Source organism: Monodelphis domestica, chromosome 8 (assembly GCF_027887165.1).
Source record: "Monodelphis domestica isolate mMonDom1 chromosome 8, mMonDom1.pri, whole genome shotgun sequence".
Lineage (NCBI taxonomy): Eukaryota > Metazoa > Chordata > Mammalia > Didelphimorphia > Didelphidae > Monodelphis > Monodelphis domestica.
In genome coordinates this window covers 163,140,995-163,157,751 of record NC_077234.1, presented here as the reverse complement: position 1 = coordinate 163,157,751, position 16,757 = coordinate 163,140,995, and the positions used below count along the sequence as shown (strand labels likewise).

At 34.3% G+C, this 16,757-nt stretch overlaps 1 protein-coding gene across 1 annotated transcript in view; it reads right to left on the bottom strand.

Moving 5' to 3' along the window:
• Positions 1–16,757, bottom strand: part of IPO5 (importin 5) — a 69,642-nt gene that overhangs the window by 32,421 nt on the left and 20,464 nt on the right. The window contains exons 6-11 of the mRNA XM_001377082.5: positions 12,958–13,150; positions 9,933–10,035; positions 8,713–8,809; positions 8,369–8,473; positions 4,177–4,299; positions 3,983–4,103 (exon numbers count right to left, since the gene is read on the bottom strand). Coding sequence (XP_001377119.1) covers positions 3,983–4,103; positions 4,177–4,299; positions 8,369–8,473; positions 8,713–8,809; positions 9,933–10,035; positions 12,958–13,150 — 742 coding nt within the window. The remainder of the gene's footprint in view (positions 1–3,982; positions 4,104–4,176; positions 4,300–8,368; positions 8,474–8,712; positions 8,810–9,932; positions 10,036–12,957; positions 13,151–16,757) is intronic.

The window sequence follows — 16,757 nt, the reverse complement described above, 5'->3', positions numbered from 1 at the left end:
TTAGTTCCAAGAAAGGTAAAAAGGCAGGCAAATTTACTGGCTAAATGAGTACCTAATTCAATACAAATCATAATGAAAGAGGAAATATAACTATAAATATTAACTTGAGAAATATTCATCATTTAGATAAGTACAAAACAGTAGTTCCAGAGTTTAATCCTTAAGTAATGTTCCATACCAGAAAACAGTACAGCACTTCAAACACAACAAACATTGAAAGGAAATGTAATTGTGAGCAGCTAGGTGGCCTAGTGGATGGTGAGCCAAAAGGTCTAGGGTTCAAATCTGGCCTCAAACACTTCTTAGCTGTGTGAACCCTAGGCAACTCATTTAACCCTCATTGTCTAACCCTTATCACCACCCTTCTGCCTTGGAGTATTGATTCTAAAACAGAAAAGTAAAGGTTTAAAAAAAGAAGAAAAAGGAAATGTTAATTTGTAGTTACTAGGATTCCAAATATATATATTTAACTGGCACAAATGAACAATACGTGAAAAACACAAGTATATCCTCCTTAATGTAATTAACGCTTCAATAAAAAAACACGACAGGCAAACAACCTTACAGGAAGCAGTTAGTTCCTTAGTATCAGTTACATAAATGGGAGGCAGATTTGTAAACAGAGAAAATCCAAGCTCCACTTAGGACGTAGTGGGAACAGGAGGTATCTGTACTGCTACCTGGCAGGAAGAGCTAAGAGTGTTGATTAGTTAAGCATGGCTACATTATGGAGGATATAAATTGTGACCCCTGAATTCACCTTGGTTCAGCAGAAAGGTAAGTTTCTAAGTGAATTACGAGAGCCTGAAAATTGTAATGAGTCCAAAGCCTCAGAGAATTAAGAGACTATATTACAAGAAGTAATTGGGTGAGGATGGTCTCTGTTCTTTAAATTGACAGGATCCAAAAAGGGTATTGATGGTATACTAATGAGACATGTGACAACATCCAAGTTCATTGTGTAGAGAAATTTTCCCAAGGATTTTGGTATATTGAAAAGCATTAATCTTGTTTTATAACTTTTTTTTAGGAAAACAATTACCCAAATTGCATCAAAACTTGTGCAACAGGATATCATGAAATTATGGTAGCATTTGGCTAAAATGTATTATTGTTAACTAAGTCCTTGTTTAGCAGAATAAATCTGTAAATACTATCTTGGTGCAAAACTGTATTTTCATCTCAGGATAGGAACTGTGTAATTGCTTCTATCCTTGGTACCATAAATTGTGCATATACAATATAATATATATATAATATGCATTTAATAAAATACTGACTGAATGAACCTGTGTACCATATTATTTGCTGATGCCATATAACTTACTTCAAATGAAAGTATTAAAACAGCACACACTTGTATATATTGAGAACAAATAAATTCAAAAGGCAAGAAAAGATAAGTAGCTGAATAGGAAAAAACCACTGGACTCAGGACACTTACAATTCCATGACTTTTAGTTCTGTGATCTTGGGAGAGCCAAGGAGATAATTTCCAGGGCAGGCATTCTACAATTCTAAAGTGTTCCTGTACTTTTGATTTGCACAAGAAATTCATTATATTTCTTTAGATTTGCTTGAATTGGGTAAGCAAATAAAATATTTTGAGTCAGTTTAAAAAAAAACAACAAAAAAACTTGTTCACAAAGAAAGGAAATTTGTATAGATTTATGTGATATGTCCCTTGAACTCTATATCACCTTTATAATGTTTAGTTTAACCTATCCCTAAAAGACTTAGTAAGTTTTTCCTTTCCATCATCCCACTAAGGGTAGGGGATAAGGCACCCTGCTCAAATTGATCAGAATCCAAACTTGAGTTATCACAATTAATTTAGCTTCCTTCATTCTATAGATAAGAGGGTTTCCAAAGAGTTGGAATCGCCTGTCTAAGGTCACACAGGTAGTAAACAGCACAGTCAGGATTTGCACCTAGGTCAAATTGAGTAGAGTGGCTTTCAATGTAATAAAGGACAGGTTACCACATTGTCAAGAATTTTTCAAAGAACTAAATGAAGAAAGGGGATCATATATTTATACCTGGAAGTCAAGATTCCAACCCTAGAGATAAGGAAATTCAGTCAAGTGACTTGAGTAGGACCATACAATTAAAATTTCTAGGGTGTTTTAAACTTGATTCTTCCAAGCTATAAGTCCAGTACTCTACCCTCCCCATAGCACTTCTGACAAGAATAAAAATTCTGATGACACAAATGGCTCCAGTGAGGAAAAAGACAAAGCTAGATAAAGATTTGTGGGGATACACATAAACTAAGAGATGAGTTAAGATTTTAAGATGATGTATACAGAAGTTAAAAGAAATAAGTAGGTAAATGGGATTGAATATGAAAGAATGGTATGGTCCTTTAAGAAAGGTAATGACATGAATGCTGAAGTAACAATGAGTTTACAAGGATGGATAAAATGGGCTTATTCTTTTTGTTTTCTAAAGAGTCTTGAGGTGAGGCTGTATAACTGATATAAAACTGATATATTTATTGTTCATCTTCTCAGTCAGTAAGGGAGGGTAGGAGGAAAAAAAGAGAATCTGGAACTCAAAAGTGGTGGTGAGGATAAAAAAGGGATCAGATTAATGCCCAGGACAAATAAATGGAATGATAATGTATCATTAAAAAAAAGCAGAAACACTCAACTTGCATCTTCTATTTTGTTTACCAACAAGACCCATTAGACTATAAAAATAAAACAAATATTTAACAAGAATGTGATGCCAAAAGTAATATGAGAGAGAACTGGAAAGGACCTAGTTACTCACACTGTGTTCAAACCAATAGGCCCGGATGACCTGTATCCCAGGAAACTGAAAAGTTACATAAGTAACAGAATAGGTGCTATCAGTGACCTTTTAGAAATCATGGAGAACAAAAAGAGGGGCTTTAGAACAGAAAATAGGAATACCACAACTTCAATTTTTTTATTCAAACTAGGATCAATTAGCTTCACTTCAATTTCTGGCAATATTACAACAGAAATGCATAAAATAAAATATGTAGGATCGTAAAGTAAAAAGAATTATTAAAAATGTAGCTAATTATATTAGAATATAACTATCAAAATATGTAAATAAGGTCATGAATTCTAGGATAAGCACCTCTGGCCTAGGAAAAAGAAAAAGTCCTGGAACTGCAAATTCAATTGAGTAAACAATGTGATGTGGCAGCTAAAAATGATAATGAAAGTTTAGGCTGCATTAATAGAAGTAGTCCCATTGTATTCCAACTCTAGTCAAACCATCTGGACCACTGTGCTCATTTCTATATACCACGTTTAAGAAAGACATATCACGTTCTAAGGAAGATGAAAGGACTGAAGATACATGTCATATGAGGTTCTGTTACAGAATCAGGGTAGTATATAATTTGGAGAAGGGAGGAAGAATGTGATAGCATTCTCAAGTAATTGAAGGCTATTATGTGAAAAAGTATGAGACTATTTCTGACCCTGGAGGGCAGAACCACTAATAATAGCTAATGAAATTGCTAATTGGTTACAAATTTAGATTTGATGTGAGGAAAAAATTTACATTAAACAGGGTCCAAAGTAGCATGGGATGATTTCGGATAGTATTTTCAAAAAATTACTAGAGCTCTTCAATAAAGATTAGATAACAAATTTTGGGGGGTGTTATAGAAGTTGTTTCCCTATTCAGATTAAAGAGTTGTATAAAGGGTAAAGTAGTATCTATTTGTACAGTTTAGGGCAGGAAATGTTAACAGGAGATACAGCCAACAAACCTGCTTGCTTTCCCAAATTAAACTTGACACAATAAGTTAATTTTAAAGTCAAACAATCCTTTCAAATGGGGAAAATGAACTTCTGCTTTTAATTCAGTGAGGTATGTAAAACTGACCAAACTTCCAAATGGTATTCAAGTGAAGAACTTATTTAAGAACATTAACTTTCTCTCATTTAAGTATCATTTAAACCAACAAAAGTTTTTTACAAAGACTTTTTTTACTTACTAGCTTGTGCAACAATATTTGTATGTTTTCTCAGCATAGCAGCAGCAGTCTCAGACAGGGTCACTATTACTTCAAGGGCAAGTTGACGTTGCATATTATTGAGGTTAGTGTCTGCACATAACTATAAAACAAGAAGATCTAAGTACATTACAAGAATATTTAGGGAAAAATGATCTCAAAGTGATAAAATTTACCTTTAGACTCAGCTGTAGAGTAGCTTCTAAGTGGGGACGTAAGTATTTTGGAACAGTATCTGCAATCTCAACAAGGGATTTTAGGACCGAGTCATCATTCTGGTAACAGGAGTCATTTACAGCCTATAAAAGACAAAATGGAAAAACTGATATTTATGTAGACCAATCTAAAAACAAAAGGCTACTATAGTATTTAATAACAGGGAAATAACATTTGTTAAATTCATAATAAAAAATTAAAGTCTGAAATTGAATAGAATTTGTTCAAAATATATCCTAGTCTCTAATAATTATTAAACTTCTAGTTTGCTATAGGAAACCTATCAATCATTACTAAATAAAACCATGTTGATTCCACACTTAAGTTTTTAGAAGACACTTGGTATATTATGCAAGACATTTTCTTAATTGTGATCAAGGACAACTATTATTCAAGCACCAATTCAAGCATCTGCTCTAAAATCTCTAAGCCCATGATGGCAAACCTATAGCACATGTGAAAGCAGAGGTCTCTCCATGGGCACAAACAGGCCCCTGGCTTGGCAGGGTGGCTCCATACTCAAACCCTGTACAGGGGGTAAAGCATTCTAGCCTCTCTCCACTGTTTTAGGGGCTCAGCCCTGGGAGTGGCTACTCCCCTCTACCCCACCCCACCTCCAGGGAGGCTAAAGGGTTGGGACCACACCCTATAGCACCAGGACCAAGAAGCAGTGGCAGCTACTACCCTCAAGATTGACAATAGATTCTATGCACCTAATACCCTGCAAAATGTACAAAGTCCTTTTAGTCTTTGTGGACCCTTACTGGGTGAATAGAACAGGTAACAGTCCTGCTTTTGTAAGCAAAGAATAGACTGGGTCCAAGCCCTCCAGATTGTACTGATCCTAAATAAAATACCCCCCTGAGCAAATCTAGGGCTGAGCCCCATTCAAAAAGCTCTAAGAGAATGTGCTAATCAAATCTTTCCCAATCCTTCAAAGGAGGATGGAGAGGAAATCACACACCCAGTACAAAGGAGGGATCAAACCAGCTAACACCTGGATGGGAGGGTCCCCATCCAGCCATCCTAACCACCTCCACTGCTGTAAAACTGGAAGGGCAGAATACATGGATTCATGCCTTCTGGCATCTTAGCATGGCTACAAGCTATTTGTCAGGTTCGGTGGTGAGTTTCTGACTGAGTTTCCTCCTTTATTTTTCCAACTTTATCCCCCCTTAGAAGCTTCTAATCTTCTTCAGAGACCTAGAGGCGGGAATTTTAAACTCCCCCTGGCACAGGCCAGGCAAGAGGAATCCTATATCCTCTTCCCTCCTTCTCCTTAAATTCCTTCCCTCTATGTTAATTAAATTACCATACATTTCCAGACTGACTTGGGTATTTTATTTGGGATTTTCCCCAGTGACCAATTAAATTTAGTTTTTAAGTCACAACCCTAAAATTATCTTGATAACTCAGGCATGGTATAGAAATTGCACAGGGAACCCTGTCACCTCCAGGAAGGGAATGATGATGCATTTTTCTAATTGTACATACAGGTATCCTAATTGAACATAGGAGGCAGGTCATAGCCCTGTATAGTTAGGCGGCGGGCACTGGTTCAGTCTAGTGGTGGGTGGGGCATAGCATGGGGTCCCTAAAACGTTCCAAAAGGTTCCCCCCCTTCACTGTACTAAGATCTTCTTTCAGTATACAAATGCTATGTAATGATTCTTTTGAAGCAAAGTGCTACAATTCATAAGCTCTTGAACTTGATCCTTTAACAGTTGACATTACTGCTTTTAAGATATGTGATACTCTGCATGCATCATCACAATGGCTTCTACCAGGCTCTCTAGAAAGTACTATATATGTATTTTGTTGATAAGTAAATTGAGAGAGAGGTTAAGAGATTTGCCTATCATCATAAAACCGGCATTTAAAATGAGAAATAAACCCATGTCTCTCCATTCTCCAATTCTGGGGTTCTTTGTAAACCAGTCAAAAAAATTTTCTTGTACCATACCTCTAGCCAACCTATGAGGAAGGCACATTTTTGAGTCATGTTCTATCTTGTCCAAACTCACGTGTACCCATATATATTCTATGAATTTAATACTAACCTTAAGAGTTGACATCAGCCATGGACATCAATATTATATCTTAAAATCTAAAAGCTGATAGTTACTTTTAAATTTACTTTATTACTAGAATTTCAAATACTTAGTTGCCACTACACATTGTACAACTTTACTTGCAGAGTAACTCAGCTGTTATACACTTTGGGAAGGGAAAAAAAGAGCTCTTACTGTCTACATCTAATAAACACTATAAAAATCACATAAATACAATCTTAGTAACTAAATATAAACTATGAATAAACAGAAATCTATAATAATTGGTACTTGTTCTTGGCACTTCATCTTCAGTTGAAGAATGTTCCATGGAAAATGAAAATATTTTCAAGTTAATGTCTGTTGCCAATAAAATTAGCAGTACCACCCCCCCCCCAACTCCCTAAATCAGGCATAGATTTTAATTTTTTACTGTCCAAACCAGTGTTACTTTTGTTACTTTTGGCTGCCATGTCTTTCCTCTTAGCAAGGAAACTAAGTGATAACTGACTTTGAAGCAAAGTATTAGCTGGTCCCTGGGTTCATCTGAACATATCCTTGAGGTAATAAATTAAATGTTTGCAGAAAATTGTAATAAACAAGATCAGTATATGTAGCCTATTTCATTTCTTATTTTTGAGCCTCAATTATTCATTTGATTGGGTCAGGCCAAATTTCTTGCAATGGTTTGTAGTATATTTTCATCTTTATCCTTAAAAAAAAAAAAAATATATATATATATATATATATAAGTTTGGGCTTTTCTAGTCAGTGATGTGCCCAGCTGGCCCATTCTTGTCATTATTCCTGAATTAATAACCAAGTAATTCCTGTTTGTTTCTCTTAAGTGTGTGTGCATGAACATACACATTTGTCATAATCAGCAACATTTGAGTAAATATTTGTTGACTTAACTTGACTCCATAAAATGCTATTATAATTATCTCATCACCATATAAAGATAATATAGGATTCTCAAAGGCTATGTATGCTATTGGAACAAAAATTCTGACAAGTCACACTGTACTGGAAAGAATCTGTATATGATGTCTTAGTGAAGGACTAGGGGTTAAATTTAAGAACCAACCTAGTTAACACTATGGAGGTCAAAGAATTATTTCAAAATTGGAAACCATGAAATATCAATTTTCTAATACATATGTATAAAATGCATTTATAATTGATATTCTTAAAAAGCTAAGTATGGAGAGTATCAAAAGGTTCACCACAATGTAATATCCTCCAAGTATGGCAACCTATGAACAAAGGAAATGTTAAATTGTTTATAATTCCAATCTGTATCATCATTACCATTGCCATCTCCCCAAATATGAGGCACAAAAGTATTAAGAATCAATTTTTAGTTCAACTAAATGCAGTATTTAATGTAAGCTTTTTGTTTAAACTCAATTAAATCAAGTCTCCTAAAAAATGAAACTTAATTTCAAATAAAATGGTAAGCCTGTTCTGTATCCCCTTAAAGGAGAAAGGAACAGTTAATTTGTTTTATCGTGTTTACTCCAAAGGCCAAAAAGAACATTAATTTCATGAGGCTCTTGGTTATCTCAGTTTATAGTGATCATTAGATTAAGTGAAAAGACTTCCAGAAGGACAACAGGAGTGAGAGAGAAGAGAGAGCAACAGACAGTGATGTGTATGTATGCCAACATTTGAGAGGACCAGAGACAAATACCATCAAAGAACTGTTAATCAAGTTCAATGTATACTTTGCTATCTGGTCACTTTGGTGCAAAATTAGGCACTGGGAAAGATAAAAAAATGTGGAGGAAATCTGGTCCAGGTTTAAAGAATTTAAGTGTCCAAAGAATCCAGAAATTTCTCGTTTTTGTGTAATGGATAAAATTTCCATGAATACTGGTCTAAAAAAAGATTTAGGACTAAAACTTAAATCTAAATAAATTTATCTATGTACACATAGGCATCTATAATATATATCCTTCCACTTTATATAAATAAGTACTCTGATGAAGCCATAAACTTGGAATATTTAAAACTCCACAAAACATTTAAGGAACAGAGCTGGTGTATATTTAAACAGAAAAAGTGGACAGTTATATCCTTTGCTACATTATTTTCTTACCTGTAAGATTCCAGGTAGCAAGTCTGAGAAGTGTTTGAGTAATGCAACATTATGCTCATTTGCAAGCACAAATGCAGCTGCAGCTCTTGCAGATAATGTCCTTATCTGAAAAGTGAAAACACTGTGGGTCAGAAGAAACAAACTATATTTCAGTGCTGTAAATTCGAATCCTCCATTGTTGGCTACTGCTATGTAAACTTTAAACTTCATTTTCACTGTACCTAATAAATACTAGTTATTACATCTATTTGGAAGTGAAAATAATATGAAATCCTTGCTATTTACATTTCTTTACTATTAAGATGCAATGTTAAGCTACATATATTAATATAAATTTTTATTACCGCTGGATGTTCTTGGTCTTGCATACACTGAACCAACATCCGTTTGATGACATCCAAATAATGCTGTTGTTGATTTCCAAAAATTCCAGGGAAGTTCCTAAAAATTTTATAAGATGTGTAAAAAAAATAGGCTTTCATGTCAAATGCTTATGTAAGTTTAAATTGTCTCTTAATAATTACCATTAATCTTGCCTACCACTTCCATCAATATAATTTTTGAATGGGGTGGAAAATGTAAGCAAAGGTACCACCACAAAGGCTTAGGCTAGTCCAGGGCCACTTCTCCCTGCTCTGTTTTTACTCCTTGTCATCACTTTGGTTCCCAGCTGGAAGCTGCTTCTGGTCTAAGAGATGAATAGGAATAGTGATCAAATCTGAAGCAGGAATGATGATTGGGGGTGGGGTAGGGTTTTTGAAAACTAGATCCTGCTCCCAGCAATCTAGGTTATTTGAAATTCTTCTATATTCAAAAGTCAATGAAAAACACAATGTCTATTGATGTTTGAGGTCAGGTGGTCAAATAGTATAAATTAAATTAAGAACAAGGTCATGAAGATGCCTACATTTGTCCTTTCTTTAAATGCTTAACTGAAAGTAAAAGCATACTTCAGTTAACATAGATTTTGTTCCTTGGTGAGTTATTCAAAGTATATCTTAACTATAACAAGGGACTGAAAATAATCCTAGAAATAATTATTTTGTAATGTGAATAAGTACCCCAAAATGTGTCATCATTTTCCTGACTTGCATATATATACACACACATATATATGTGTGTGTGTCTCACATATACAAAAAATATATTTTCTTAAATTAGCAGCACACTAAAACCTTTAAAAGCCTAGTTACATAGAAAAACACATAATGAAAACCACTTCTTGATACTGTCACAGAAGGAAAGGTAAAGACTAGTTATTGTTTGAGTCCCTAATTACAGAGAAGAGCAAGATAATTCCAATAGAGTTCTGTTTATTAGAAGAGATAGAGGTCTAGTCTACAGAAGGCACAATATAGGAGCAAAGTATTATTATCTACCTTTAAGACAAAATGAAAGAGCATATATATGTATACAGATATACATACATATTCTCAAAATTATCTTGAAAACCATAAAAAGTCGAACAATTTAAGTTCAGAGATCCTAGATAGGGGCTGAAACAAATATTAAATGTTTTATTTTCTTCCAAGAATTACATCAATAACTAAATCCATGAATATACCAGAAAATGTGAAGGGCAGCTTCCCGCAGTCCCACATTTTGAGAACTGACTGAATCAAAAAGGAACTTCAGACCTTCTGGCCACTGGTTATTGCCATCCTCATCTGGAAGCAGAGAAATTTAGGCAGTAAATGTATAAGTAGACTTAAAAAAATGAAGTTTCTTTAAGGGTGACTCCTCATTTAAAAAAAAATGAAGTCAATGTAGTACTGTATTGTAGTTCAACAGCAGTATAATTACCTCAGAAGGATAAGTTTAATTGAGAAAAAGGGTCAATCCTTATATATGTTCATAATGTTCACTAATATTAAATTTGTAGGTAACAAAATTTTCTCTTATTTGGATCCGTCTGATTAAAAAGTATTCATAAAACTGAAATAAATTTTAGCTTTCAACAACACTTTCATTTAGACTCACTCTATTTGAAGTTTTCTTTCACATTTTAAAGCAAAATTTATGGTTTCATAGCATAGAGGGAATTTATTTCTTAGGCTAACCATTTCAACAATCCACATAGTTAAAAAAATCACTAAAGCATTCCTCAAACTTTCTTGTAAGATGTTTTCAGTTTAAGAATCCATTGAAGCATATATATCAACCAAATATAGACATTCCTTTACTTAAAATCTACACTGAAATTTGAGTATGGTATAGGATGAGAACAATCATTTTGGGCGCATGGACAACAAAGTAGCTTCAGATAACAAAATTCCAATTAAATCAATAGATGTGGAAAAATGAGCTGCATCAAGAAAGTCCAGCATTAAAATAATCTTTGGAAGCATTTTAGATTAATATTTTGGGTAACAAATTATAGAAGTGATTTTAGTTACTAAATGTATTAATTAGATTATCAACTATGCTTCACAGACATGCCCTTTATATTAAGTCTTTGAAGCTTAGTTTAAGGATCACTAAAATGAGACCAATTCTACCAAGTGTTTAAAAAAACCCATGAATTCATTAATATCCAAGTAGAAAAGAGGAACTTGCAAAAGTTTATTAAGACAGAATTATGTAGTATTCAGAAGAATTAAGAGAGTTCTCAACTTATAAATGGGCTGTGTTCCAAAAGATCCATTATAAGTTGGTTGTTTGGAATTCAGAATAGTTTCCCATAGAACCAATACTATAATGGTTGGATCTCTAGCCTAAAAGGGCTATTTTAACCCAGTGAAACCAAAAAGTACAGTATGCATCAAAAAATAGTAGGAAATAAATGTTGTTATACTTAGAAAGAAAAGTGAATATGGGTAGTTATATTTAAAGGGTATCCTTTTTGATCAGAAAATTTCAAGGATCCCCATTATAGTTATGATGAATATTTATTAACTAAGAAAATAAGTAAAAATAGTATGTTACAAATTTAGTAATGCTTAGGCATTTTATAAAATACAACAGAATTTGTAGGCATTTGAGCATCTATATAGCCATTTAAGAAATTAATCAATCTAAAGGTTGCTCTTTTAAAAAACCTTAATGATGAATCACATTACTTTCTTAAATTTAAATAAATTATAAAAATGCACATTAAGGATTGATAATTCTTGAAATAACTGTAGGAAGCAGTCCTCCTTCTAAAGATGAGGGGGTGTCACTACTCCAGAGAGACTGATGGCTATAGTTTTTTTTTTTTGGGGGGGGGGGGGGGGGTTATTTTTATGTCAAAATCCATAGCCTTGTTTTCCCTAGCACTGGTACTTTGCATTTTGGCCAAGAATGGTACGCAAAAGATTTCCTGGGATAATGAAAGTGTCTTCATAAGAAAATGTCTATGTCAGAAAGACTGCTACTAATTTAACTGAGCTGTGAAGTAAAATGAAGAAAAAAGCAAGGGGATGGTAAAGTGATTTGGGGTGAAGCTATGGACCTTAAAAGGGAAGAAAAGAGCATATTGCCCAGCATTCAGTTCACAACACTACCAGCTACCTTGGGGAGCTAGATGCTATAATGGATAGAGTTGGTCTGGAATCAAGATCTCTCTACCTGATTTCAATCTGGCCAGAGACATTAGCTGGGTGATCATGGGCAAGCCAATGGCAAACCACTCCAGGATCTTGTCAAGAAAATCCCAAATGAAGTCATGAAAAATCACAACTAAACAAAAACACCAGCTGCCTCAAGGTGAAATTGGCAATGAAGTTATTATCATCTACGCTCCACTTCAGAGATAAGGAAATTGCAAATTTGAACCCTGTACCTGTCTTATTACACTTTTTTCCAGTATACCATTCAGTACCCAAAATAGAAAAAATTTCAATTGAGCTCAAGGCTGAAGATATCAGCATTTAATATGAAGGATTTGGAGGGAAATGAAACAAACAGAATTTGCCATAGTAATTCCTTTCGAACCAAAATAAGAAATATAGGCTAAAACAGTGAATTCTATCAGTTGCAATATCACTTATTTTTATCATGGAATGAGAACTAAGAAAGTTCAAATAAGAAAAAGAAAATAAACAAACTGGGCAACTTTCTAACTGTGGCTTCATTTGTATCTGCTGTGAACTTTCAAATATCTTGCATACCCATATTCAAATCTAGAAAGATCCCAAAGCCACAAATCAAGTAATTTTAAAAATGAACTGTCAATTTGTATTTCCCATAGCTTCACTAGCATGACTAATTAAGATGGCTTTACTACTGGCTTGGGTATACTTACAAATCTTTGTCAAAAAGTAAGGGTAAAACATTGACAAGACCATTCAAATGATTTATTTCTTAACTACAGAGTACTAAATATTCAGGGAGTGGCCTTATAAAGTGATGTAAACTGATCTCACTAAGCACACCCGCATATACATTAGAAGATGCACAATTTGACTGTCTTACACTCCAAACCTGAAATTATGTTTGTATATAAAAAAAACATAATAGGTACATTTCAGAGACAATTCAAAAGATCCCAGCTCTTTAGTCCCATTTTTGAAAGAATGAGTCCTTATAAGTAAACTATGAACTTCATTCCAAAAAATACTTGAATAACATGTACATTTTATATTATTGCATTTTCATAACATAAGTACCTATTAAATTCCTGGCCAGCTCAGCAGCAATATCACAGACTTTCTTCCTCATGCTAGACTGTGTTTCCATCTGAATAATTAAGAGTAGTTCAGTTTTGATGGCATTCTGAACATCAGAAGGAAGAGTTGGATAGACTTCCTCAAAAGCAGAGGACAAAAGACGTCGCAGGAGGACAGCAGCCATTTGTCTAGCCTAAATAAGAAAATAAATTTTGTTACTTTCTGTATTAGCCAAAAAAAATTGTAAGTTGGTTTCATTCCACATATATGCACATATTTTTTTCATTAATTTCTACAATTCATCAGAAAATTACTTCTTCGATATACCTCCTCACCCAAAAAGTGAATTTAAGGTATGTGAAAATTTTCCACCTACTTGACTTTTTTGTTCACTTAAAGATTAGAGCCAACACCATCCCTTCATCTCTATGGAAAAACCACTAAAAATACTCCTATTAAATTCATCTTTCCAAAACTAAACATAATTCTTCAGCCCTTGTTCATTATTCTGCATGGTTGTCCTTTTACAAAGTAGCTTGGAAGAATGCTTGCAAGGCCATTTTATTCCTTAACTATCATCTCCATAAATGAGTATGGTCTGGAAACAAGGACACCAGGCCATTTTTAATACTGTGTGCTATTCTCTTGGTTTTCCATTTCTAATGTCTTCTTTCACACTTTTTTCCCCCTTCAAGGGCTTATTCAGGAGCTGCTATTTCCTTTTATGAAGATTTTATGATTCCACTTTTTGTTATAAACAAGCTCTTCCTATTACACTACTCAGACTTCTCTTTATGAACTTAAAATTTAATATTCTAGTTATTTGTGTTATCTATCCTTTCTCCAACTGCTACCCCCTCAAAATAGATTTGTAAACCCAAGGTCTAGGATTGGTTTTTATTCTTTATATTCTCAGTGCCTAGCACAGTATATTCCACATAGTAAGTACTTAATAATTATTTGTCAAATTTAATTTGAATCCTCAGGTCCGTGTTTACTAAATATATTTACTACAGGTTTAGTTGATAGTAGATTGCTTTTTTATGATGCTACATTTAAAGTTCCTAAAATAAGTCTATTAGTTATGGATTCTAGAGAAAAAAAAAATCATGTCAGAATATATCTTCTTTATTCACTAATGTCTCAAACTCTTAAACATCCTTAAGGCTTAATTAAGTGTCTTAAGATTTAAATTATGTTGAATCTATTGTTAGTGCTTTCCTATGATATATAAAAATTTTGTAATTTAGATATGGTAAAAGTCTAACGTTTTTAGTTGGATGGAGTGAACCTCAGAAAGCAATCACTCAGTCCAATCTTTACACAAATTCTAAACATGTCCAATTAAGGTCTATATAGCCACAGAAGACCCAATACTGCAAATGTTTTCTTTTCTAATGCCTGGCACATAAGGTGTTTAATATAAATGCTTATTCATTTCTTTCCTTTTGACCATCAAAACATTCCAGACTATATACTCATTGACCTTTCAGATTTGGTACCCTTCCTGGCCTTCCTTTCATATACTAGGTACCTTCTCTTCTTAAGGCAAGTTACATTATAGAGTATGGGACCTCAAGTCAGGAAGATCTAGTTCAAATTCTACCTCAGACACTATTTGTGTGACCCTTAGGCAAGTCACATAACCTCTTTTGAGCCTAAAATATCTGTCTCTGTAAAATGGGGATAATATTAACATTTACTTCCCAGGGTTGTTGTGATGATAAAATGAGATATTTGTAAAGTGCTTTAAAGTACCTTATAAATGCTAGCTCTTATTTTTTTTTAGGACTATCATCAGATTCTGGCCCAACTCAACTTTACCCCAAAGGCTCTTTTTTTTAGGTAAATTCATTAAATTATGCCCATGAATTTTGAAAAGATTTCTTGCTATGTCTAAAATACTGTTGAAGTATCCTTATACAATTTCAGTTTGTAGAGAAAACAGCTGTTTTCTATCATGACAAGCAAAATGGAAATTCTTGAAATTTAGGCAGAATGAAAAACATTCTGCATGTGGCTACAACCAATGTTTCACAATAGAATGGATATCTCCTAAGGGTGAGGTGTGGGGAATGTTTCTCAGTACTTAGCACTTTGTCTATCAGTTACTGCTTAATGGATATTGAATGATAATATCTATAAAATCAAAGAATCAAGAACTTTAAGGGGTCTGAAGCGATTATTTAACCCAACCCTCTCATTTTATAGGTTAGGAGACTGTCCTAGAAGGAGTTAAGTTTATGGGCCACAGGCCAAAATAAAAACTTTCATTGAAGTCTGCTACTTAAGAAATGTATAGGGGGCAGCTTGGTGGCTCAGTGGATAGAGAACCAGGCCTAGAGACAGGAGGACTTGGGTTCAAATGTGACCTCAAGACACTTCCTAGCTGTGTGACCCTGGGCAAGTCATTTAATCTCTAAGATTCTAAGATAAAAGGTAAGGGTTTAAAAAAAAGCATATAGCACAATATAAACTAAAAGGAAAGGGGAAAACCAGAGCACAGCAGAAAGCAGTCTCACTGAGAGTTAGAAAACTGGATCACAGCAATTAGAAATGCCTTCTAGCTTCTAAGCAGATCAAACTTTCTACACCTAAGTTTTCTAATCTGCAAAATGGGAATGGTTGCACTATTTCTACCTTACACACAATTATATCCCAAATTTCAAAATACAAACTACAGATGACCCCAGGGTAATGGAGAAAAAAGTGGTGGGTGTTAAGTACCAAGGTAGGTTGTAATGATCACTCAAGCATGAGAAATGCCACAAAAACATTGTCGTTAAGGCCAAATGTAATAAGAAAAAGAGGGAGCCAGTTGCTACACTGTTAAAGTGAAGAACAGCAGGCAATCATAGTCCAACTTTTAACACAAGACACCCATAAAACATCCCACTAGGGAGACCCCTCCAGTGCATGGATATGAGATCCTCTACCAAGGATTTACAAAGATGAGATAGACATACAGGGTGAGGCACAAGGGATCAATACCGGAAGAAGGCAGTTACATTGATTTTATCACAGATCCACTAAAGTTTTAACTACAGTCAGTCCTACTAAAAGGTGCTGGACACATATAGTCCCTAAAAGTTCACAGCTACTTAAAATTGTGCAACAAAACCCACAAGCTTATGGAGGAAATGAGGCCAGGGGACAAAGCCCCAAAACTTGGTTACACTTGGCATAAGGGGATGGGATGCAAGAGGACCAAATTGTCTTGATTCACACAGCACCAGGATAGACAATAAACATGGCACTTTACCTAGAATAAGACTTGATGCTTGCTTGGGAAAGTAGGCTGTGGCTTGAGAGTTATTGGGAAGTTTCTTGAAATCTTGCTGTTTCAAGGAAGAAAGTGAGCAGAAGCAAACTCGAAATTATGCTCAGAATGCTCCCCAATATATTATAATCTCTAATATGTTGAAATATAGGTTATAGCAGACTGTAGTTTGAACTCAACTTATTGGTGATCATATCGATATGGGCAGTTAATGCCTCTGATTTAGATAACAACCCCTCCATCCCGTCTTATTCTGTGAGGTTTTTTCCTTGTCGTCTTTATAGCTATGAAACATGGCCCAAACCAGTGGGATGTGTGACCCTAATAACTTATATAATATCTCTGGGCTCAGCATCTTTATTTTGTAAAATGAAGAGGGCAAGCAGATGATCTTTAAGAACCCTTCCAGTTTTAAATCCTATGATTCTGTGAGCACACATATCACATTTAATATCTTATACCATGGTAATTTTATCAATATCATCAATAATTTATACTAGACTTGAATAGCAACGTCTAA